Consider the following 25,067-nt stretch of genomic DNA (forward strand, 5'->3'; position numbering starts at 1 on the left):
CTACTGTTACAATTTCAAATCCCTCTGTTGCATATCTTTAGTAATGTTTTATCATAATAATCCCAGCTCTGTTTTTAATTCAGATTATGCAAAAACGGTGATGCTGCAACTTTCAAATCCCATTATCCTGAAGAGCTCCTGGAATTCTTCCACTTCATAATCAATGCTTGGGCAAAAAATGGGGGTGGGGGGGGGAACAGGGCTCTGCTCCCCCTCCAGCACCTTCCTGAGATGGCGAGTGAGCTGAAGTACCCCTTTCCTGCACGGCCCTTTGTTCACCCCCGGGGCGGTGATTCCGAGGCCACCGCGCCTTTAGACCGGCAACCTTCCTCACCACCTGCCCTGTGCACCCTGGAGAGGGAGAAAGCCTTCCGGGCTCCGGTCCTGCTAACACCGAGTTTACCGGGAAAGCTACCACTGGGGTCGGCTGCGGACCTAAGGGCCTCTGCTTCTCTGACCCAGGGACTAGCCATCCTTTTCTTCTCCGTTGTTTCCAAAACAATGTGCTCATGGACCATAAGCCTCAAAGGCACCAGCAGCAGCGTTTCAGGCGCGTGCACCTCAACTAGCCAGACAGCCTCTCCCCCAACACCCACTCTCGTACTCGGGAGCTGCGAACTCAGTCTCTGCCTCCTCCTCGGCCACAAGGGGTAACAACGGGATCTCCCAGGTGGGGTGCTGTGGGGATTAAATGCACGTTTGTGTGCAGAAAGCTTAGGACAGTCTTGGCCCACAGTAACAGCCAGGCGATCAATAGCTGTGGTTGTGACATTAACTGTCTGACTTGGAACTCAGGTCCAGTCCAACCCGGAAGGCAAGGACACGCGCCCTAAAGGGTCTTTTGTCCATGGGTCACAACAAAAGAAAGATGGCACCTTTCTAAAGGAGCTGGGCAGGGAAAACAGTCTATCCGTTACTCGCTGAGGCAGGATTGCCCTGCTACCTGCTTCATGCTTCACCGTGTCTGACACTGTCCGTTGAAACAGAAAGTCAAAGGCACCTTCCAGATACTGAAGAAAGCAAGTCGGAGTGGAGGCAGAGGGACGGTCCTCCTGGAAATCAGACACTTGTGCTGTGACCAATAAGTCTTCCTTCTCCCCCTGTAAGCACTGAGTTCAAATGATTTTTAAAAAAATCAATGATCTAAGGACCATATGTGTTAACCTTGTAAAAACCATTAAAAACAAAGCCATACCATCTTTTAAAAAATAATTTGGTCACAATGTAAGCCCCTTCAAAACTAATACAAACTGTACAATAAGCCAGCTTTGGGTTGTTTTTTAAAAAACACAGAACCTCTTTTACTGCCGAGCTGACTATACTTTCCCTAATCAACCTATCAGACAATCCCAAATTCATCTTCCTAAAGCACTGCTCTGTTCGCGGGACTTCCTGCTCGTAAAGCGTTCGATGGCTCCCTGTGGCCCACTAAATGCAACCCACGCTCCTCGCACTGGCTCTGCTGGCCCTGCGCAATCTGCTTCTCCCTGGCTCTCAGCTAATGAAACGGGGGCACAGATGTGTTCTCTCCACAACCCCGATGTGCAGCCTTCTTTTTTTCTGTGTCAAATCTAATTCTCCTCACAGATTCCTTCCCCACTGTGTTGCTGTGTTTCTCAGCCTCCGCTGATTTACATACTTAGTCTCCCAGAATCCCGTCTGTCTCAGGTAAGAGCTCAGTTTGGCTGGGTTTGCTGGGTGGGGAGAAGTGGGGGGGAGGGTGATTGTGTCATGACAGGGAGGGGCCTCAGATCGGCACGCACCCTCTCGTCTCTACCAGCCTCGGTCCCAGGCTGGGATCCCGCACTGTCTCCCCTGAGCACATCCTGTGGGACCTGCAGGCACAGGGGGCTGTCATGCACAGGGACTGGGCCTGTGTCCGGTCAGAGGTCCCTGCTCTGCAGCTTCTTGGTTTGCGCCCCAGGCCTCTGGTGTGCACCAGCCCCTCCACATTCCATGTCCACACGCCTCTGCCAAACCTCCCACGTATGCGTCCGGCCACTCACTCCCTCATAATGCTGCGGGGCAGCTCCCATGCCGGCGCGGCTCTGGGCAGAGCGCAGGGCATCTTCTGCCTGGATGTTTCTCGAGCGCCTCCTCTCCCCACCTCCTTCTTCCTCTGACTCCTCTGTCCTTCCACGACCCATTGTGGACCAGGGGACAGGGCTCCCACTTCTTTCTATGTCAGAGCTGTCTCCTTCCCAGGGTCGCACTGGCAGATGGGACTCAGGAAGCAGAGCCAGCTCACCAACGAGGAAAAATCCAAAAGTGTATTTCCCATCCCGCTTGTACCCACAGACGGGAGGCTGTCCTCAGCGGGAGGCCGTTTGCTCCCACTGCTGCCTAGGTTCCCACCCTTCCCCACCGCCCCTTCCCCACTGCCCAGGGCCCCAGACCCCGAGGCTGCGGCCCCAGGCAAGTGAGAGCCTCGAGGTGACTGGACGAGTCAGAGCAGCTTTCTAGGCCTGGTAAATTCAGGCGCGTTTTATTTAAATGTCACAGAGACCACCCCTACGGATGGACGCTCCTCTCCGGAGCCCGCCCTGTCTCTCCAGGTGGCACTGGTCCTTCCCCGGGGCCCACAGCCCCCTGTGCGCGGGGACCGGTGGTCACTCTCTGAGGTCACACTGCTAGGCAGGGGCAGATCTGGTCATTCCCTGGTTCCAGCCCTGCCCACACCTTACGCACAACGCGGTCTCTAAACTCCTACATGCAATTCAGGCACCAGCTTCTCCAGGCATACCAGGCCTTAGAAAAAAACATGAACCCAAGGACATATTCTCATTTCCTTTGAGCTACAAGAAATACAAAGTCAAAGAAGACATTTCAGTGAGTACGCAGAACGGTTTACAACGTCTCTTATCTGGTAACCTAACCTGGGCCTGAGGAGGAAACTAACTGAAGAACAACGGTAGAGTAGCAAGGCATGGCTCCTGCCTGCCTATCATCAGCTGGACAATGAGGATAAAGCGCATCATGTCCCTGCACCTTGCAGCGTGAACTTGGAAATACTCCGCATTTTCCTCCCGGATGGCCTCTGCTGACCCACGGCCTTGGTTGTTATTTCTACACCCAACGTGGTCGCTGTCTGACTTCTCGTCTGACTGGCCTGCCATCTGCCTGTTCAATGTCTCAAATCCCACATGCCTGTGTAGTCGCCAGGGCTATGGGAACGTCCAGTGCGCTGCCCCCAAGCACGTGGGAGAGCTGCAGTCCCCTGCTCTCCGTGAAGTTAGATGTGGCCACATGTCTTGCTTTGGCTAATGAAATATGAGCGTTAAGTGACATGTGTCACTTATGGGATAACTTTTAAGGGCCAGGACAGAATTTGCCACATCCCGTCCCTCTGCCTAGTAATTAAGGAGGCAGTTGGGATTCCTGGGTGACCATAACAAGCATGTTGGAGCGAGAGTGGAGGAGAAGTAAACCTTTGCTGTGTTGAGCCACTGAAATTTGGGAGTTGTTTTTATGCTGACTGAAAAGTAGGTCCGAAACTCACACTCATTGTTCCCCGACTCTGACACTCCTAAACTAGCTCCTCTCTCAACCAAGCAGACAGGAAATATCTGCACAGACCGGAACCTCGGCTCTGACCCCTCTCCTGGCTCTGGTCCAGTGCATGTCCCTGCTATGACCCCTCACCTGTTTCCTCCTTTCTACTCACATCGCCTTTCCCGCAGGCTGCGGCACGGGAGATTATAATAGGCCCCTCGATCCTCTGCTCTCTAGCCTATGCATGTCTGTCCGAGTGGCCTTCCCGAAGGACAATAAAAGGTTCCGAACGGACCACAGCCCCACCCCCACGACACCTGGCTGCTCACCAGATCAAGAAAACCCTTCCTCTAGGAATCGAGGCTCCCAGTTCACACATTCCATGCGTTTCCTTCTCATGCTTCTGTCTCTACTGTCAGGGGCGACTCAAACGCCACTTTCTTTTTTTGGAGGGTGGGGAGGAGCAGCGAGAAAATGATTTATTAAACTATATACAAGCGCAAAACCATCAAGAAAAGATTGAAACATTTCCCCATGTGTCAAATAACCTGAAAAATTCCTGACGTACCCTGCAAAGGTGTGTTTTCCAAGGAGCTTTTCTGATCTCACCAAGCGCACGTAACCTCTCCCTCCTTTAAGACGGAACACGTTGCTCTTAGCTCTCTTATCACACTCGGGCGATTCGGCCTTGTTTTGCAATTATTTTATCCCCTGTATGAGACTGTCATTTCTCTTAAAACAATGTCTGCTTTATCTCTGTATCCCAAACACTAGCGTGCTGGGTGTGCATAGCACTTGTTTTGCTGAACTGAATGAAAACACTTTTGTCTTAGTTAGACTTTAACACGGAGATAAGCAATGAGTGGGATTAACTTCAACTATGAGCCATCACATTCCTGCCTGAGGAACCGCTCTCCTGCAATGAACGCTCACACCAGCTGCACTTCCCCACCCCTCGGCGTCCGGGTCTCCTAACCACGGGCAACAGTGACCAACCTTCATTTAATTACATAACTGAGATCCATAGCGTTAACACGGACCCGAAGTCCGTTACCTGGAAATCAGAAAAAAAGGGGCATAGATAAAGAGCTTCACTTTCCTGACAGCATAACTGCTCTACTGTGTTGTCAAAATTAGTGTACAGTCCACCAAAGAGCGCATCAAAAGCGATATCCGTTACGTCACATCCATAGTCCAAACCCTTCACCTTTGATGAGAGCCTGGAACTCTCGGTGCTTCACTGTTCCTCTCTGGAGGTCGATCTTCAAGGTCATGAGGAGCACAAAGAGGAATTTGTGGTTTTCGTACAGGCCTCTGACAGAGTATGTAAAAACTTCGTATGTCAGGTACTCAATAATATTTGTAATTCTCTTTTGAGGGAGTGGAGACTTCTCAGATCTGCAATACATTTTAAAAATCAGAGAAGTAGGCATACAAACAAAAATGTTTAAGTTGCTGCTCTGGGGGGAAGGTCGCGAGGCCCACCTGGCCATGGACTGGTCAAACAACTTCAAGAACTGGGCCAGGGAGGTCTGGTACATGATGTTGACCATGCTCATCTCTGTGATGAGAAAGTAGAGGATGCTCCCGCGGGTGGCCGCCGGCCGGAACTCCTCCTGAGCCAGGTTGATCTTGACCTCCGTTTCCGCGGCCACGTGTAGCTTTTCACTCACTTCAGCTGCTGTCAGCTTGGTGGTTCGGAGGACACCGATGAGGGATTCATCATCTACCAAGGAGCCTGAAAACCAAACAGGAAGAGTGTGGGGACTGTAGAACACAGACGGGGAAGCTGGAAAGCCAGGTGCATCCGTTCAGAAATCTCCCTGTTAATTTTCAACCCCACTTCTTCAGAGCCCAGAGGGCTTCTGGTCCATCTATCACCCGATGCCTGAATTCCTGCAAACATTCCTGCAAGGGCTGTCCCTCTCGCTGCCTAGAAGTCTGCATCTCCAAGGCAGCCCACGCCCAGGGGCCTCCGCTGTCCCCTCCATCATCACCCTGACGGCGCCCTGCAGTGTCAGGAGCTCGCCCGCCCGCCCAGCGGGGCTCCCAGCGGCGCTGCCCCGAACGCTGCGCACCGGCTTGCACGGTGCACTCTCACTGCTGCCTTAGAGAACGCCCTTCCACTGGGGGAGTGTCTCACCAGGAGAAAAACCCTAACTTTATCTTTACCCTTCACTGTTGTTTCTAACAGATAGAACATGTTTATGACAGTAAATTTTATTTTTTTTATTGAGGTATTATATGTGTACATATCTTACCATTCCCCCCCAAGTAAATTTGATTTTAAGACATGGAAGACACTTTGGCCATGCTGAGCTACTGGCCATGATGTCTGCAAACAGCAGTGCTCTGGCCTAGCCAAGCGTTCGGGGCGGAGCTGCTCTGATGGGCACTAGGTCCCCTGATGGAGTCCAACTTGCGGTTAACCTGACAGGAAAGAGACCTTGAGCCAGCACACTCTTGGCCCGGTCAGGAGAGGAACCCTCAGCCATCTTTCTAATATTTAGAATCCCCAGAGGAACCAAGTGGTGGGAGAACGCACAGCACCAAGAGACAGACAGTGCAATTAAGGCAGAAAATAGGACTTCCCTTGGAGGATGTAACTGTTGTGAGAGTAACGCATCGTGTTCTTCTGGGGGGTTAAGATTTTTTTTTTTTAATCCAAGGATTAAAGTGCTGTTCGGAAGTATTCATCATTAAACTTCTAATTAATGGTAGAATTTGCATGGCATTAAGCTGCCTACTTCAGAACACTGTAATGTTTGTTGATTTTATTTCCTTGGGATAAAATATTTTTACATATTCAGGGAGAACACATCCCCAAATCAGGGGGTGGTGCGATGATCTGACTGCCCAGACAGAACCTGGGTGGTCAAGTCAGACCAAGAGTAAGCTGGGTCCTCGATGGTTTGGCTCAGTGGATAGAGCGTCGGCCTATGGACCTGGATTGCAGGTTCAATCCCCGGCCCTGCCCTGGTTAGGGCATTGATCTCTCACATCGATGTTTCTCTCTCTGTCTCTTTCTCTCCCTTTCACTCTCTCTAAAAAATAAATGGAAAAATATCCTCAGGTAAGGATTAACAACAATAAAAAAAAAGGGGGGGGGGTGGTGTAAACTTGGCCTTGGGTGCTGAAGTGCCTCCACCACAGATTACACACCTCAGAGCCCACTGTGGTGATTACATTTCAATGCCAACTGAAAGAGTGAATCTAAAAAAAATAGATGGAGCCCATTAGTTTCCTTTGGGCAAGCAAATTAGCCTATTATGAGTTACCTAGCTCTCCTGGGAGCCCTTCTTTTTCTCAGGAGAGAGCAATTATATCAAGAAAATGGTTATTCTCAAACGCTCAGACCTTGTTTGCTAATTCAGTAATCAGATTCCCTGCCGTCCCTCTTTAATGTCTACATGGAAATTGCCTCGCTTGTCTTTGCATTGATAACTATTTCCTAACACCTGTCATCATGGGGCCATTGAAAAGAGGATACAAGAAATCCTTCTTCAGAATCCATTATTTGATTATGTCGTGATAACACAATACCTTTTGTAGCACTTAATTTGTAGAGGAGGTTATCTTCAAGTTCTTTCATCTTCCGCTTATTGAAAGTCACGTCCTCCAAAAGTTTAACCCTCTCAGACTCTAGCTCCTGTTATTAAGAAACACAAAACAACCTCAGAATGTTACCAGTTATTACAGTAAATCCAATTTACTAGTGTTTATTACAAACTTTTAAGTTTAACCCAAAATGCTTTTTGAATGACAAGAAATTGCTACCATTAGTCAAACCTATTTTTCCATACTTTTGTTTCTTTAGACAGTTTTTTTTATATTATTATTATGCCCAGTAGCATTAGGTTTCCATAGCACTTACACTGGCATGCATGCGATTACCTTGCTAAAATAATTTTGCCCAATTATCCCCAGCTGTCTTTCCAGCTCTCAGTTTATTTAAATTAGAGCATCCCATTCTCTTGGCCCTGTTGCCACATTGCCTCTGGGAGAAATGTTAACTTTATTTGCAGTCGGAAGTGGTAGAAACAAAGAGGCGTTAATTAATACCAAGAAACCAGTAGGCAACCCAAGCCAAAGTGAGCACTTCGCTCGGGACCTGCCTATAGGAACTCCAGGTTACCTGGTTTGGCATAGCCAGTTGCCAATACAAATCCATTTCCCATTATTTTGCAGCTCCTTCTACAAGAGGGGCTAAATTGGATGTTTGGGAGGTATATTTCATACATAAATGATTTGTTTTTTAAAATTATATTTTGAAAAATTTCCAGCTTTCAGAAAAGTTGCAAGACTGGTACAATGAGCTCTCACAAACCCGTTACTTAGGTTCACCAAATAATATTTTGCTTTATCACTCTTTCTCTCTATATAATATTTATTATCATCATTGCTGAACCATTTGCCAATGTTATCCTTTACACCTAAAATCTTCAACAAATCTCCTAAGATCCAAGACATCCTCTTAGTGCAATTTTCAAACTCAGAAATTTAACGTGGATATAATACTCTTACTAAATATAGAGTAAACTGAAATAGTCTCAATAACATTCTTGATAGCACTTTCTTCTGATTTTATGTACTCAGAACTGTGTTTTTAAACTACTTAGTTGAGGAAGTTTCTTGAAAGACTGCTTCATAAATTCCTCCATTTTCAGAAGGTCTTTCTAAACCAACCCGTCAATCAAGAGCCACAGCACAGCATCCATCTGCATACCTCCCACGACGTGCATCTCAATTGAAGCCCTACATCTAACGGGTAGGAACATTCTTGTATTCTTGGCAGCACTTACCTCAAGGCTTTGCAGAGAATGGACTCAACCCAATAAAGATTTGTTAAGTTGAAATCTGCTGAATTTATTCATCAACTTTATTTATATCCGGGGAAACTGAGCACCCAGAAATATTAACTCCAAACAGCATTTCAATATAATATGCATAGCTAGCTAGCTACTGTCAGAGAAAAGCCTAATAGCCTTGTCCTTCAACTCTAAGCCCAGCGTGTACAGTGTATAATACCACTCACTATCAGGCTCGCAGTATGTGATGAGGTGGCAATGAAGAGCTGACGAGCCTGCCTGTGTTTGCAGGGGAATAGCTAATGTATTGTTTTCATTAGAAGAGTCACCCCTGGGTGGCAGTATAGGAATACGTGGACAACACGAATACCGTTAGCTTCCCTTTCAGTAAGATACAGAAACACAAGCATCACGGTACAGTGGACGCTTGTGAGCTTTGCAGCATGACCTGTAACGTTTACCTACGAGGTCTGGCAGGGTGGAAAGGCTGTGTGCTCTTATAAGTTAAGACCCTACTCTCTCTGGTCTCCATTTGTTCACCTGTAAAATGGGTTTCAGAGCAGGTTGTTAGGAGGGTTCACATTATGGTCAGGAGGTCTCCTGCAGACTAAGTGTGCATTTTGTTTCTCCAGCAAGCCTGGTGTGAACATCTTAGCACATCTCTTGAAGTGGAAGCTCAGGCCTAGAAGAATGTGTATAGGCGCTCTGGGACATGGAGGGGCCTGCCTTACAGAAGCTAGTGCAGCCTACATGGGGGATCTGGACCATTGAGGAATCATCCTGGAACAGACCGACAGTACCAGGCAGACCACAAAGGAAGGACTAGTTTTTACCAGTTGACACCACGAGGCCTTAAGAAGAGATGGAGACCATGAATGGAGGGGCCCATGCTCCCTCTGCCTGGCTGTGGAAGTGGAATGGATTCTCTTTCTGGATTGCACAAGCCCTGGGTTGTTCGTTGTTAACTAGGATCAAACGAGTATGGAAGCTGGGACCGTGCCCTTCCCTCCACCAGACAGGCCGCCCTTCCAGGCGGGTGCCACGTGACCATCTCTATGAATGAGGTAGGATTTCACTTCTCCTTTCGCTGTCTCTCTATTTCTTTGTGGTCAGTGTCACTCCTCCTTCCGTTTTTGAATGTCTTTCCTCCGTTTGTGTCCATCTGTTCGGATCTCTTGCCTTTTTTCCTTTCCTTGTCCCGTCTTCTTCTGCCATCTTCTCACCCTCCCATTTTATGCCTCTCTGGTCTTTCTATTTCTAGCCTTGCCTTTCTCCTGAACCCTTAATACTAAAATTAATTATATTTGTGCAAATATATTTTATATCTGCAGATATATAAAATTATATTTTGTGCATAACATTTAACATTTTCTGACATTTATCCTAACAATTAGTTTAATCTTATGTCAACCTCTTAAGTTGTTCTTTGTTTTATTAGAACCCTCACTTATACTTAAATACGTTTCCTGCTTTAGTGCAAATTTCACTTAATTAAAATAAAAGTATGGCTTCCTATATTATTAGATTACTAGTGGCCCAGTGCACAAAATTCATGCACGGGGGGGGGGGGGGGAGGGTGTCCCTCAGCCCAGCCTGCACCCTCTCCAATCTGGGACCCCTCGGGGGATGTCCAAGTATGGCAGTCGGACATACTTCTCGCAATCCAGGACCGCTGGCTCCTAACCGCTCACCTGCCTGCCTGCCTGATCACCCCTAACCACTCTGCCTACCGGCCTTCTTGCCCCCAACTGCCCCCCTGTGCCAGCCTGCTCTCTCCCCACTGCCCCCCCCTGCTGGCCTGATCACCCCCAACTGCCCCCCACTGCCGGCCTGCTCACCCCCAACTGCCCTCCCCTCCTGGCCTGATTGCCCCTAACCGCCTCTGCCTCGGCCCCGCCACCATGGCTTTGTCCGGAAGGACATCTGGGAGGTCTCCCAGTCTAATTACCCTTTTATTACCCTTTTATTAGTACAGATTAGATTGTAGTGGTTGAAACTGCTACAGTGGTAATAATACTCATTCAGAGCAATTTCTTTTTCTCCAGGATCATTATTTTATCAAAATTTTCAGTTATATCCAAGACTATCCATCCACAGGACTATAGAGATGTAAGTCAACATACCCGAAGGTTTAAAGTCAGATGTAGGAAGTGGAAATAGGGGTGTGAATGTGCGAGTGTGTGTGTGTGTGTGTGTGTGTGTGTGTGAGTGTGTGGGTCTGAAGTTGGAGGAGAGGTGAGTTAGTTACATAATTTCCTGACAGGACTTGAGACTACAAAACAAATATGTTAGCAAAGGTAAACAGGATTTACTTAATTTTTTTTTTTTTTGTCCATAGACTTAACATTTTCCCAATAAAATTTAAACATTTATTATAGTTTAAGTCAAAGTTCTTTACCTTGAGAAATTATTACCTGTTTCTCTGTTAGAATTACTCTCCTTAGTAACTGATTCTCAAGTCCTTTCATTGTAACAGTGAAATCAATGACTGATGTTTTAGCATTGATCTCAGGGGTAAAGGCAGGGTTCGGTAACTTTGTAGTAATATAAAGTTTAAATGAATCCATGATATCACATTCCTTATCACCGACTTTCACCTACATCAATGCAAATATAAAGTTTAAAAAAGCTTAGAGGACAGGACCAGGACTATGGGTTCAATTTAAGAAATACTTTACCAGAGGCTAGTGCTGTGAAACTTGAAGTGCAAAAGGAAGTTGTGAAATTTTAATCATTGATCTTAAAGAATAAAGCCTATCCCTTTAGAATAAGTTACATCTGTGGTCCTGCTTGGAGATGTTTTTAGCCATAACACCAAGGAAATTCAATGAAAATTTTATCCAAGACAAATGGTGAATAAAGAAAAACTCAGTCAAAGACTTGACTGTTTTTTCCACTTGAGAAAATTGTTTCCTGCTATGGAAATTTGTCGTGTTTATAGAATATATAATTTCTCCTCCCATTTCACAGTCATATCTGAAGCACATTTAACAACAGAAAGGGTTAATAACATTTCCAAAGAAGAAAAATGCCAATATAACTTTCCAGAAAGAAGACATTTATCTTAAACACTACACTCTGCAGTATATTGAAAAACAACAGGTTTTGCTGTCTAAAAATTAGGTGGAGCCCTGGCTGGTTTGGCTCAGTGGATAGTGTCAGCCCCAGGCCTGAAGGGTCCTGGGTTAATTCCAGTCAAGGTCATGTACCTTGGTTGCAGGCGTGGTCCTTGCAGGCTTGATCCCTGGTCCTGGTCATCAAGAGGCAACCAATCAATGTTTCTCTCTCACATTGATGTTTCTCTCTGTGTGTCTCTCCCCTTCCCTTCTACTCTCTCTTAAAAAAAAAAAGGAAAAATATTCTCAGGTAAGGATTAACAACAACAACAAAGTGAGGTGGAATTTATAACATTTCTAAATGACTTAGATTTTAATCGTAATCCACATGCTAGGGGACTAGCACATTCTCAGGCAGCAGGCCTGGACGCTGCGGTTAAGAATTGGGGGTCTTTTAAAGGACTTCCAGGAAGGGCGAGTCTGCAACCTCCTTTGGCATATTAAACATGGCAAATAAAAGAATTCACATTATGAAGAACTTTTTTTCTATATAAATCTCTTTGTTTAATGAGAACATTTTTTGAATTTCAAATTTTATTCACTGATATTCATAAAATTAAGTTGTCCAAATAAAAAACACATTCAACCAGAAAGGCTGTCATTCATCAAAAAATAAAAATCTGAAGAAGCCTAAAGGTAGAGAATGTCCAATGAAAAAAGAAACAGACTGAAAACAATTATAATAAAAAATCAGGAACACTATTCCATAGCTTCCAGCAAAGTCCATGAATTTAGACTGAACATTAATAGAGAAATGAACAAATCAATGTCTATAGACTTTATTAAAATGCCATTTTATCCAATGAAATACAGGTTTTATTGTATAGATGCATATATGGCTTACAAAATGAATTTTCTTGGAGTTGCTAAAATACATATAATATCTTATTATTATGATTAAACAATGTCTCTCCTTAATATATTATTTAGTTTCAGTGCAATGGCTACTCTTACCAAGAAATTGCCCTCCCCCTATATTTGTTATATATAATACATATATACATCTATATTTTAATATTTTTTATTGATTTCAGAGAGGAAGGGAGAAGCAGAGAAAGAGACAGAAACATCAATGATGAGAGAGAATCATTGATCAGCTGCCTCCTACATGCCCCACACATTGAGAATCGAGCCCACAACCCAGGCACATGCCCCGACCAGGAATCCTACCATGACCTCCTGGGTCATAGGTCAACCCTCAACCACTGAACCACACCAGCCAGGCTATACTATATATTTTTAAAGGAAACACTGAACATGAGTTTGGAAATTATTTTTTCCAGTATACCAAATACTTGAAAGAAATTGCCTTTACTGCTATGCTCAAAAAGATAAGTAGATGTCACCATTATCCTTTTCTTTCTTGTTTTTACAAAGCTCACCTTGAAAGTGGTGCCTGATTTAATGAAATTCTTTTCTAACACGTTATCCAGGGCCGGGTCCAGCTCTTCACGAATGTCCTCGATGAGCAGGGGTCGGCCCAAGGAAAGGCTGTCCTCCAAGTGTGTGCGGAAATACTTATGGTTCAGCGATGTCACCTAAAGAGGAAGAGCTCATTACTCTACAAATGGCACAAGGAACGTGCCTCTTCCTCGGTGGAAATCAAGAGTTGACTACGAATTTTGAGGGCTATTTGGGAAGCCCTGTTTATAAAAATAAAAGGAGCAAACATAATTTTCAAAGCTCGGTGAGTCGTGGCCTGTGGAAGCCCTGGGTGTGTAACGGGCTCTCCGTGATGGAAAGAGGAGGAGAAGGGGCGCTCCTCAGACGCAGAGAAGTCTTGACGAAGGTAGCGTTGGATGTGGACTTTGAGATATTTCAGATTTTTATCTGGGATGTAAGGGAAGTGGGCAGTGGGGTGGAGAAAGGCGTCCTCATTAGGAGAAACAGAACAAGCAAAAATGTGGACCCAGGAGGCTTAGAACAGTGTCTGGGAAACAATGAACAGTCCATATGGGAAGCTGAATTGAAATATCAATGGTGATGAGATTCCCCCAGGGAGTCAGGAGTGCTGGAATCCTGCCCCTCGTCCCCCACTACCTGAAAATGATCACCTTTTTAGACACCAGCTCCAACACTGGACCCTCGTATGCTCTGTAGTACCAAGTGCCTGAGCGAGGTGATGCAAGTGGCTAAACCACAAGTTCTTTAGCTGCTTTCCCGATCCAAGGCCCAAATATCAAGCCCAGGATAGAAACCACATCCAACATCTGCCATAGAGCCAGGCCAACGGACAGAGAGGGGAGAGTGCAATCAAGGGAGAGCACAGAAGAGAGGAAATTGCTAAGGCTTTGCCCTAATCCCTGTTACAAAACTCAAAGGTGTAAATTAGCAAACAATTACAGAGATGACAACTTTACGACTGGCAGATTCAACGGAAATTTGGGGGAAATTTCATGATTTCAAGATTACTTTACCCTGCACCCAATGGTACACACCTGCAGGTCATTTTCTTTTTCCTTTGATTTAATCCAAGTTTTGCCTTGAGTTTGTGGATCTATGAGGAGTGGGTATCTGGTGGCCTTCGTCACTATAATGCCATTCTGAATCGAGAGGTCATCTCCCGGCAGGCCCTGCAGTCCCCACTCGCCAATCTGAGTAACAGGAGGTGGACATGGCCGTTCGAAGGAGAACGAGAATGCTTTCATTAGTAGTTAAAAGCACCACGATATAAAAGAATTTAAAATTTGGGCATATATTTCTCCATTGAGAACGTGCAACAGGTCCCCAGAAAAAAACCCAAACTTGTAAATGTGAACCAAGTAATACTAAATTTTAAAAAACTGTAATAAATAAATCCTTTCTCTCATGATACAAGACTAGGTTTAGTCCTGTATGTTATGTTTTCATGCTTGAGGAAATAGTGTTAAATTGATTACATGAAGCTTGGTTGCTGAGCATTCAGAGAACATAGGGGCTTAAACTATGGTGAGGCTGGCTTTGTGGGTGGGGTCCAGACTGGCTGAAGGAGGCAGAGAAAATGGATACCGGTGATAAGATGTCAGAGAAGCCACAGCCGGTTTGGCTCAGTCGACCTATGGACCAAAGGGTCCCGGGTTCGATTCCAGTCAAGGGCACGTACCTCGGTTGCAGGCTCCTCCCCAACCTGGGCCCTGGTCGGGGTGCGTGCAAGAAGCAACCAATCGATGTGTTTCTCTCACATCGATATTTCTCTCTGTCTTTCCCTCTCTCTTCCACTCTCTCTAAAAATGGAAAAATATCCTCAGGTGGGGATTAAAAAAAAGAGATGTCAGAGGAGATAAGCCCCGGATAAGCCCCTGAAACTTCCCCTTCCTGCCCTTGGTTGTGCTTCCATGGGGTCCAGGGTTGCATAGCTGGAGGGAGAGAAGTCAGGAGAGACAAGATATTATATTGGCAGGAGCTCATCAATGACATCTTTTAAAAAAATATTTCTTTTCCAAAATCAGAGGGAATTGCCAGCCTGCCTCCACGTGTCCATAAAATCACCCGAGATCCAATGAACCAACCAGCCTCCGCCTTCAAAGGCCGTAATTAATAAAGACTATCCTGGCCCACTCAGCCTCACCAGTGACCCACTCTATTCAACACCTGATCTAGTCCCTGTCACGACCACGTCGACATTGTTTGAATTGGAAAGACTAATTTTTCATTTTTAGGTAGAAATAACATGAAATTAATAGCATGGCGTCTCTAGGGCAACTGGGGAGCGGATCCACAAATCAGAAAAGCAGCTCATGAATACAAATGGCCTGGAAGGCATGTACTGCCACAGGAGTCCAGCAAGAGGCCCTGGTAATTGGCAGGGGCGTCAAATTCCCCACGAGGGAGGCTGGGGAGGTAGGTCACGCTGTTCCTCGGTGACACGGAGCGTGCTACTAGTAAGGGATTGCTAATGACCAAGAGAAGGTTAATGCCAGTGCGTGGGGCCCGGCTAATATCTGCATTGGCCCAAGATGTTCGCAAGAGCGTGTGGTTTAGCAGGAGGGTGTAAGCACTGAAGGGCTGTGAGGAGAGCTCAGTATCAGCCTGTCTGTAACTCACAAATGGCCTTTTAGTTCCCAGCAGTGCAATTGGTACTCATTGGAAAGGAGGATTTCTTAAAATGCAGAGTAACTTTTATACAACAAAGAAAATCCATTTTTGGAGCTCGTAAGCATTTTTAAACAACCTTTTCAATTAAATGAAAAAAACAAACACAAACCAACAACAAAGTAGGTGTACCTTGACTTCTTAGTAAGAAATAAAATGAGACTGAAATTCAGATAATGTGATGAGGAAAGAAACACTTACTGTTGGAGGATCCACCAGCATTGAAATGAGATTCAGGTTCTCACTGAAAGGAATTTTCCGTGCCCTCAGCTCCAACTCCCACTGCTCTTTAAGCAGATAATTCCTAAATATCTGATTGAAAGGCCCGAGGTAGGAAAGGAATCCGGTGCACAGCAGAATATCGCCCACAAGTCTGTGGAGGAGGAAACACAGTCACTCTCCACAGTGTAAGGAGTTTTGGCTTGTTACTTGGTGAACCCCTTCTTTGCTCCCCGCACTCGGAAGCCACACGTGGAGAGAGGGTGCACACGTGGAGAGAGGGTGCACACGTGGAGAGAGGGTGCACTAAGGAGCAGCAGTGGCCTTACGCGGGGAAGGCCAGGGAGCGAGACAGAGGGAAGTAGCCTGTGCCCGCCCCCCCGCCGGGTCCTGTTCAGAATCAGTCTTGGGGAGACTACTTCTCCCTTCCCACCCCCTCCCTGCTTCCTGAGCACACGACGCTGAGAGTAGACAAATGGAGCAGCCTACGGATTGTCCTGGCAAATTCGAACCGTTTCAGCAGCACCCGCTACTGAAAACCCACACTGCCGAGCCGGGATCCAGATGACAGGTGCTTCACAGAAGGCGCTTCCCTCTCTGTTTCACCGAGAGCGCGGAACTTAAGCTGCAAGCGGCTTCTCAGATGGAGGGATCCGGGATGGGGATGAGGGCACGCAGGAGAAAGCTCTTCACGGGAGATGGGTTTTATGTTCTCCAGCGTCACAAAGAGGTGGCGTTTGGGTGGTGCCTGAGATGGACAGCGAGTATAACAAAGACCGCGATGCATACCTGTTAATCTGAGCTTTGAACTCTTTGCTTTGCTGAGTCCATCGGATCTTCTCTCCGCTCAGCCCGTCGATGAGGGTGGAGGCTGCCTGCATCTTTTTCCGGCACATGTCGGCGTCGTTGAGCAAGTCCTGCGTTCAACAGGAAGAAGGTCTCAAAACTTCTTAAATCCCTGAATTAAATGTCCATTATATTCACACGTAAAATACATGAGGGAATTTCTTAATGCGTAAAATTAATATAATCTAAAAGTAACAGTGTAAGGGAAACCTTACATGTTAAATTCTGGTAATTTATTCAGTATATAGTTATTTTACATTACAAAATTTCAAGAAAAGCAATTTTGTAAGCTAGAATACAAATCACATCAATTAAAATAGTATTTCTATGGGGGGTTGGGGGGATAAGGACACATATGTAATACCTTAATCAATAAAAAAAATTTAAATAAAGTAAAATAAAATAGTATTTCTATTAAATATTTTCAAAATAGAATCAAATCAATAAAATACAGTGCTTTTAAAAGACTTGGATTTAATAATAATCTGAGTTATTTGCAGTTAACCAAGATTTCCCCCCAGAAAATTTCTACACAACAGTCGTGTGCTGCAGGCAGCTTGCATCCTCTCACAAGAGCCAATTGGTAAAAGTCGTAGGGAATGTGTGCTGGTGTTAAATAGTCGTAATTAAAAATTAAATTATATAAACTTGTCATTAAACAAATCATATTAAAAGAAAAGGTAACGAATAACCAAAACCCATCACCTCCTAATTACTGACTGCGTCTCAGTGTTACCTAGTTGAGTAGTTGAGGTTACTAAGCCCGCCGTGTCGGCCTGGTGGAAAGCGTACATTATGATGCTGCTGCTGCCACACGTTTTTCCAATCCGGGTTCAGTGTCCTCACAATGACAGCGCAAATGGGCAGTGATGGGAGGACCTAGACCCCAGAAGTCAGCAAACCCTGCCCACAGGCCTCCATCTTCCCCTGGCCCCTGCCTCACAACCAGGCCACCACTTCACATCTGACCTCAGAGGTTGGATCGGGATCCCCATTTGACGGGTAATTGAGGACAATTACCATCAACTTCGAAATTAATAAGTGCATGAGCGGGACCTGAAACCCAGTTTCCCAACTGCAAAGTCGGTGCCCTCGGGGCATGACATCACAGCTCCCCTTATGTAAAGTAATGATTAAAAAGAATTTGAAAGGTCAAAGATCCAAAATAAGTAGACGTCGCTAGCAGGGTAGCAGGGAGGGACATTCAGGTAAACCTTTTCTGTCATACACATGTACCTAATTTCTAAATACAACATATACTTGCGTAACATTTCCTTCACTTTGGGTATTTAATCTCACCATTTTCTCATTCATTGCTGCATCGAATTTTGCTTGTACTTTATCCAGCTCGCCCTGTTTCTCATCAAGCAGTGCCTGCGCCTTCCCCAGCTCAGCATTGGCAACGGCTAAGCGGCCCTCCTGCTTGGCCAGGTTAGTCTTGGAAGGAAGAGGGGGTGATTAGTGTGGAGCGGTACTGGCACTGCAAAACACCTGACTTCAATCAGTAGGCAAACCACACACCCCATGATTTTGCCCTAGATGTCTGGAGGTCGCCTGTGTCAGTGTTTTCAGCTAGGGAAGCAGAGGGTCTTGAAGATACTTCATTAAAGTTCTTTTTCTTTTAATTATTAATGTTAACATGGACACTGCAGCAATGTGTAGGAAGGAGAACAAAAATTACCTGTGATTTTATCCAGTGATAGTCTGAGTATTGTATTAAGAGGTTGATCGTTGGCATTTTGATTCCCCCCACCCCCACCCCTCACCTAATGAAGTAGAATCATTTCCCCTGTCCTTAAAACCTTTTCGTGAACATCAGTTATACGGCTGCATAAAATGCAATTTGGATGCATCACCATTTCATAACCATTTCTGTACTTTCAGACATTCCTCCCCCCCCTTTTTTTTAATTGTTATAAGTAAAGCTGGGAGGAGTACTGTTGGGAATGTAAACATTGTGGATGGTTTCCTTGGTAGAGATTCTTTGAAGTGAAATTACTGCAACAGTAGTTTTTCATCTTTTTCTAAGTCTTACAACATGGTAATTATATTTTCTTATACATATAAAGTAATTCATCAGCAAAGTAAGCTAGCCCAAGAGCCCTCTGACATAGGTTTTTGAAAATTTTCTCATTTTCTTTCTCAATATTTCATTTATTTGAATTTAGCCCTTTTCCCCAGGAAATTTTCACTTCATTTAGGTTTTCTAATGTATTTACATATAACTGTGTACAATTTGCTTTTTAATTACTTTAATCTACACAGCTGTGATTATACGGATTTATCTTTCTATTCTCATTTGCTCTTCTATATTTTCTTCTTGATTAGATTTTCTAAGAATATATTTCATATTTTGTTTTTGCAAAGCACCACTTATTTCCAGATTTACTCATTAATTCTACTTTTCTCTCTTCTAATTTTTAATGTTATTTTTATTAGCTCTATCCCATTTTCCTCAAACTTGGTGCATATGTGTGCTTATCAGTGAGTATGTACTGGATTTAGTATCTTTGATTCATTTAAGGGCAAAGAACATATCATTTTACCACCTCACAAAAGTTTAGGTAGCTAGCTGTTTGTCATCATTTTCTAAATGAAAGTGACTGACTTTTTAAAATGTAAACTTTCTAATTTTATTGCTTATTATCAAAGAACAAGGCCTCAGCGATTTTTGCTTCTGGGGATTAAATCACGGTCTTCTTTTAGCATTGAACATGATGCATTTTTGTAAATGATTCTTGGATAATAGCAATCATATTCTTTGTTTATATTTTTAAAAGTTCAAGTAGCAATTCAAACTTTAAAATAATATGGTGTAAAACCTCTATATAATTAATTTATGCCTACTCTGGATTGGCTAAATAATTTGCAGGGCCCAGTGCAAAATGGAAACGTGGGTCCTTGTTCCAATATTATTAAGAACATCATCAGGGTGACAGCAGAGCATTGAGCCAAGCACGGGCCCTTCACACAATGTGCACAGGTCACACCCAGAAAGCCAGCGCTAGGCCCACCCCATCCGTGCTGGCGTGGTGCTGTGCGCCACAATCTCAAATTATAATATGATTTTTATTAATCTGCACCTAAAGTAGTTATGCATTTTGCTTTATGTACCTTAATATTATTATATTTAATTATTACAATTAAGTCTTACCATAGACTTAATTGTTAGGAATAAAAGTTTTTATCACTAAAAAATAACCGCTCTTTTAAGTCTTTTTTTTTTCTTCTTGAATTCTGAAACTTATATAACATTTCTCTCTTGGTATCTTTTTGTTTGGGTGTGTTTGTTCTATATTCTCATCATTTCCCTTTGTTAAAACTTTCTTATTTTTCATTTATTTTCTATTTGTCGCGAAGCACAGAGTTTAAAGAGGCAATCCCTTCTATAAGGCTTACTATGAAAACCAGCAACCCGCCCACCTCCTCACCAGTTCCCATTCCACAGAGCAACCACGTGCAACTCTTTCATCTGCACGGGGCTGGGATGGGCGGCGGGGCTGTGTTTGTCTGTGTGTGCGAGGGCGTGTGTGTGCGTGTGTATGTGCGTATGTGCGTGTGTGTGTGTGTGTGCGTGTGTGTGTGTGTGTGTGTGTGTGTGTTGTATTTACCCTCAATACTTAAATTGCATCCTTGAGAAGGTTTTTTTGTTCCCTCAGACACGGAGGGCAGCTTGGCCAGATACTGAATCCTCGGGCCACGGACCTGCCCTCCTCAGCACTCTGCCTGCGTTTTGCATTCTGCTCTAGCAGTAGGCTGGTGGGAAGTCTGCGGCACCCTGAATGCTCTTCTTTTGTAATCATTCTTTTAAATTTTGTTTTATTGTTTCTTAGATGCATGCAAGTTGCCCTTTCTGTCTTTGAAATGTGAACGTTGATACTAATTTTTATAAATTTCATTTGGAATATAGCAACCCATTTCAGTCTCCAAACCTTATCCCCAAACTTTAAAGAAATGGCAAGTTCTCTTCTATGACATCTGAGTTATTATTCCCAGGAGGTTCATTCCCGGTCCATGTTAACAAGTTGGTTCCAGTTTCTTGCCCGAGATGCCCAACACATGCAACAGGTGTAAAAACAACGCGAGACGGTGAGAGGGCACACAGAAAAAAGGGAAAACGCCGGCAACCGGGACGTCTACCTTCACCAGTCAGAACGATGCTTTGCCTGTTAACAGCAGTAACACGAGGCCTTGGTTTTACTGAGCACCGCGTTCCTGGGAGAAGGAGGGGAACGTACCTTCAGAGGCAGCACCTCCCTATTGATGCCATAAAACGTTGCCATAGCAAGTGTCCAGGACAGCAGACCGGCCACATTCCCACAGACTTTTTTGGCACTTTCAAAAGTGTAATCATCCATATTAAAATACGGCTGCAGCAACTCCACCGTCTCCTCGTTGATGGTGTCCTTGGGGAACTGCTGCAGGCTCCACAGGAATCCCGTGGCACTCATCAGCTGCAAAACACCACGCCCGCAGGGCTGCAAGGAGAGGCCTGCCTGCTCCCCAGCCAGCGGCTCCAAACAGTAACAGCCCATTGGCTCCACCATACAAATCAAGGCGAGGACAGGGGTCAGCCTAAATCTGTGAACCGCAAACTGTCCTCTCATTTCTAAAGGTCAAAGTTCCCCCAGCTTCCTGCCCAGGGGGTGCATTTACTAGTAAATGGGTTGACCTCAGGACTGCCAGGACTGGCCACCGGTTCCGGACAGATTGTGCAGAAAGCAAGCATTCAGCCTAAACCTCTTTCCCTACTTACTTTCTGGGAGATGCAGGTTAAGAGACACTACTCAATACGCAGCGGTCGACTCTCACCGGCCAGCCTGTGTGTTCTGTATCCGGCGTCCGGGCTGAGGACACCCAAGTGCCGCACGGGGCCTATAAAATAGCTTTCACTTACCTTCAGCGACTCTCCCCAGGACGGCTTGCAGCAAGGTTTTTCTGGATCCAAAGTAACAGGATCAATTTTCTTTTGAAAGAGTAACAGAACGCAGTCCATGATTCTCATAATAAGATGCGGGGGCTTTGCGAGTTTCCTGACCGTGGCAATATCGTTTGGTTTGATCGTCTGTATTGGGGGTGAGGAATCAATATTTTTTTTGTTGTTGAGTAGCGTTCATAGCCATGTGGCAATCTAATACTTTTAAATAGTGAAAGCAGAAAATTTTAAAATGCATTTTCTCCCCAAACCCTGACATTATCTCCTTAAGGGTCTGCATTCCAAGATTTTTTCCTAATAGCTCTTTCATTGTGATTCTAGGATTTTTGTTTATTTTAGTGTTTTTCCCCCCTCTATTGCCCTCAACTAGTTCCTTGGAATATCACTACCATTCATTGCGCGCGCGCGCACACACACACAGGCCTTTGTTAGCAACAAGCCTCAATGGTGGGTGACATTTAGATAACTTGCATCTTCAAAGCACAGAGCCTGTCTTCTGTGTGGATAACAAAGAGGAGCCAGGCCTGAGGAGCAGATAGCTTACTATTTGCATCCTCCGGCCTGCACTTGGAGGGCTGCCCTACCATGGAAGGGGAGGAATGCAAAGGAGACAGGAGAAGGTATTATAACACATGCCTCCTGAAGATGTCTTCTGACAGTTTCTGTATGTGAGCTGGGTTTGGAATAAGTCATTACCAGACATTCAAGGCAAGAAGGACCGGGACATCCCATAAATCAAGAAAGTCTCCTAAGACCCATTTGATTCAGTGATACCTTTCTCTCTCTCTCTCTCTCTCTCTCTCTCTCTCTCTCTCTCTCTCTCCCTCTGTTTTGTGTGTCATCATGGAATCCATAAAGGGAGTGGGGATGAAGAATGTGCCCTGGTCACAATTTTATTAAGTGATTATCATAAATCTATTCATATAACAACTACAGCCATTCTCCCATATAAAACAAACAAACAAAAATAGCCCTGTCCTCATATTTTTCCAAGGCAGAGAGAGAAAACTCAATTACCCTAAACTAGGATCATCTGTCATAACAGAAGCACGGGGGTGATGGGAAAATAAAGGAGAGCTGGGAGAACCAACATTTTCTGGACGGGATGAGGTCTGAGCCTGGTCTTGAAGATTGACTCTTACTAGGCAATGGAGGTTAGGTGAAGCATTCCTGGCAGAGGAGAGACTCATTTAAACACCATGATTCTTCCAAAGGCCTAGAGCTTTTTCTGTTTGTCTGGTCATGTTGTGTGGGGACAGACGACGAGAGTTCAAGGAAAAGAGAGAAACCAGCTTAGCAGCAGCAGCAACAGCAGCACTAATATTTATCGAGTATTTTCCACGTGCCCAGCAAACGGCACTCATGACTTTTAACGTTTACATTGACCCTCCAAGGGTCAGTGAGGAATTACAATCCCCATGGAGACCCACGGAAGTTAAGTCAATTTACTTAAGAAGTGGTGGCCCTGACAGGCAGATGCAGGTGTGCCTGCCTCCAGAGCTGTGCCCTCAGAGCCCGGGACGCCTGGCTGGGGACTTATCCTGGGAGCAACGGGAACCACAGGGGGATGTCAAAGGGGCTCATGACAATCTGAGCAGGGTCCTAAGTGATCTGAATCCCTTAGGCATGGCTTAGGCATTAATCACCAGTACGGTTCTCAGTTCTCATGGAAAGCAGATTTACAGGATGCAAATAGTAGGCTATAGGACGTAAAGACTTAAAAGAATTTGAACTTGGAAAACTTGATCTGTAAAAAGATTGTTTCCAGACTCAGTTCTGTGATTACAGAACTTGCAGTTATTTCACGCAATGGAACTTGGTGCTGCTCGGACTTGTGTAGGGGGGACAGCAACGCGCTACTCACATTCAGGGCTGCTTCTGCCTCCTCCAGGGCAGGCTTGGCGGCCTCGAGTTTGCTCTCAGCTTTTACTTTTTCACTGTCAATTTCATCCACAATTTTTTGGGCTTTGTCTTTCACCTCCTGCACCTCGTTTTTCACTTTGGCTGAAGCCTGAGCACTTACTGTGACTTCTGCTAACACCTGTTAAATTGAGGAAGCACATGAGAGCAAACAGAAACCTCTGAGCAGCATTTACAGATTTGAGTGCTGAGAGAATATTCATTCACTAAAATGTAAAACATGAATTAGAGCAAGTTTATTCCCCATGTAAGATATATATGCTTATTTTAATCCTCACGCAAAGATGCTTTTATTGATTTTTAGAGAGAGAGGAAGGGAGAGAGAAACATTGATGTGAGAGAGAAATACTATTCCATTGCCTTTCTTATGTACCCTGACCAGGGATCAAACCCACAACCTAGGTACGTGCCCTGACTGGGAATTAAACCTGCAACCTTTTTGGTGCATGGAACAACACTCCAACCAACTGAGCCACCAGGCCAGAGCTGAGTCATCTATATTTTAAGGTGTATTAAAGTAACTCCTTTGAGCAGTCCTTGCAGTCTGTTATTTCCTAAGCTTTCTTCAGGCTTAGAATATATAAACTAGAGGCCCTGTGCACAGATTTGTGCGGGGGGGGGGGGGGGTGAGAGGGAGGGGTGTCCCAGCCACCTGGCCTGCGGGGATCGGGCCTAAACTGGCATTCAGACATCCCCTAGGGATGTAGCAGTGAGTGAAGCGGCAGGAGGCTGAGGAGGAGCCCGAACCAGGCCGGGCACTGTCCGGCTCAGTGCTCGGCGTTCTCACCACTCTTTAGCACAGCCACAGAGGCGGAAAAGGCCGCACCCACCCCCGCCACCGCCTCTGCGTCGCCAGCTGTGAGCCCCGACTTCTGGCTGAGCAGCACTCCCACTATGGGAGTGCACTGACCACCAGGGGGCAGCTCCTGCGTTGAGCGTCTGCCCCCTGGTGGTCAGTGCATGTCGTAGCGACTGGTCATTTGGTTGTTCAGGTTATTCTGGTTGTACTGGTCATTCTGTCATAACAGTCGCTTAGGCTTATATATATATATATATATATATATATATATATATATATATATATACTTAACCTTACAGAAAAATGGTATTTCTACTGTATGTAAGTAATTGTAACGGAATAAGATCAGAAACCATATTAAGCCTCATGTAAATAACAATAAAAATAGCTCATATTTTGCTAAGTGCCTACCATATACCAGAACTTTGCTAAGTGCCTCTCTTGATTCTCTCTCCTTTCAGCAACTGGATAAAGGTCAAGATTTAAGTGTCAATTCCTGCCTGGCCCTCAGGGAGGGGAAGCCGACACAGCCTGAGGGGTGGGGGGGGGGGGCGTAGATAAAGGAGCAGCACCATATCCCTACCCCCTGGGAGGAGTATCCTTTTTTTTAACTTCACCAACTCCTCCTCTTATTTTTCCCCCCCGCTTGACACAAACTTCAGATGAGACTTGGGGCATCCAAGAAACCTAGAGTATGCAGGGACCTTACCAAATATAACTACAGTCAAGCAGAAATGTCATAAACAGATGGAGAGAACAAGAGAGAGCCAGAGAAGAAGGAACAGCCTTAGACCCGGTGGGATGGCATAGGTCAGGTATGCCTTGGTGTGAGTTAAACAAAGTACCTAATGGTCGTTGGG

General features: G+C 45.2%; 1 protein-coding gene across 1 annotated transcript in view; it reads right to left on the minus strand.

Moving 5' to 3' along the window:
* Nucleotides 1-25,067, minus strand: part of DNAH8 (dynein axonemal heavy chain 8) — a gene marked incomplete at its 3' end in the record, with an annotated part of 261,455 nt that overhangs the window by 60,780 nt on the left and 175,608 nt on the right. The window contains exons 64-75 of the mRNA XM_079779684.1: nt 23,353-23,529; nt 21,450-21,617; nt 20,791-21,006; nt 17,852-17,989; nt 16,496-16,623; nt 15,689-15,860; nt 13,855-14,010; nt 12,799-12,954; nt 10,715-10,897; nt 7,036-7,141; nt 4,978-5,230; nt 4,700-4,890 (exon numbers count right to left, since the gene is read on the minus strand). Of these exons, the coding sequence (XP_079635810.1) occupies nt 4,700-4,890; nt 4,978-5,230; nt 7,036-7,141; nt 10,715-10,897; nt 12,799-12,954; nt 13,855-14,010; nt 15,689-15,860; nt 16,496-16,623; nt 17,852-17,989; nt 20,791-21,006; nt 21,450-21,617; nt 23,353-23,529 (2,044 nt within the window). The remainder of the gene's footprint in view (nt 1-4,699; nt 4,891-4,977; nt 5,231-7,035; nt 7,142-10,714; nt 10,898-12,798; nt 12,955-13,854; nt 14,011-15,688; nt 15,861-16,495; nt 16,624-17,851; nt 17,990-20,790; nt 21,007-21,449; nt 21,618-23,352; nt 23,530-25,067) is intronic.

Source organism: Cnephaeus nilssonii (genome assembly GCF_951640355.1).
Source record: "Cnephaeus nilssonii genome assembly, chromosome: 9".
Taxonomy (NCBI): Eukaryota; Metazoa; Chordata; class Mammalia; order Chiroptera; family Vespertilionidae; genus Cnephaeus; species Cnephaeus nilssonii.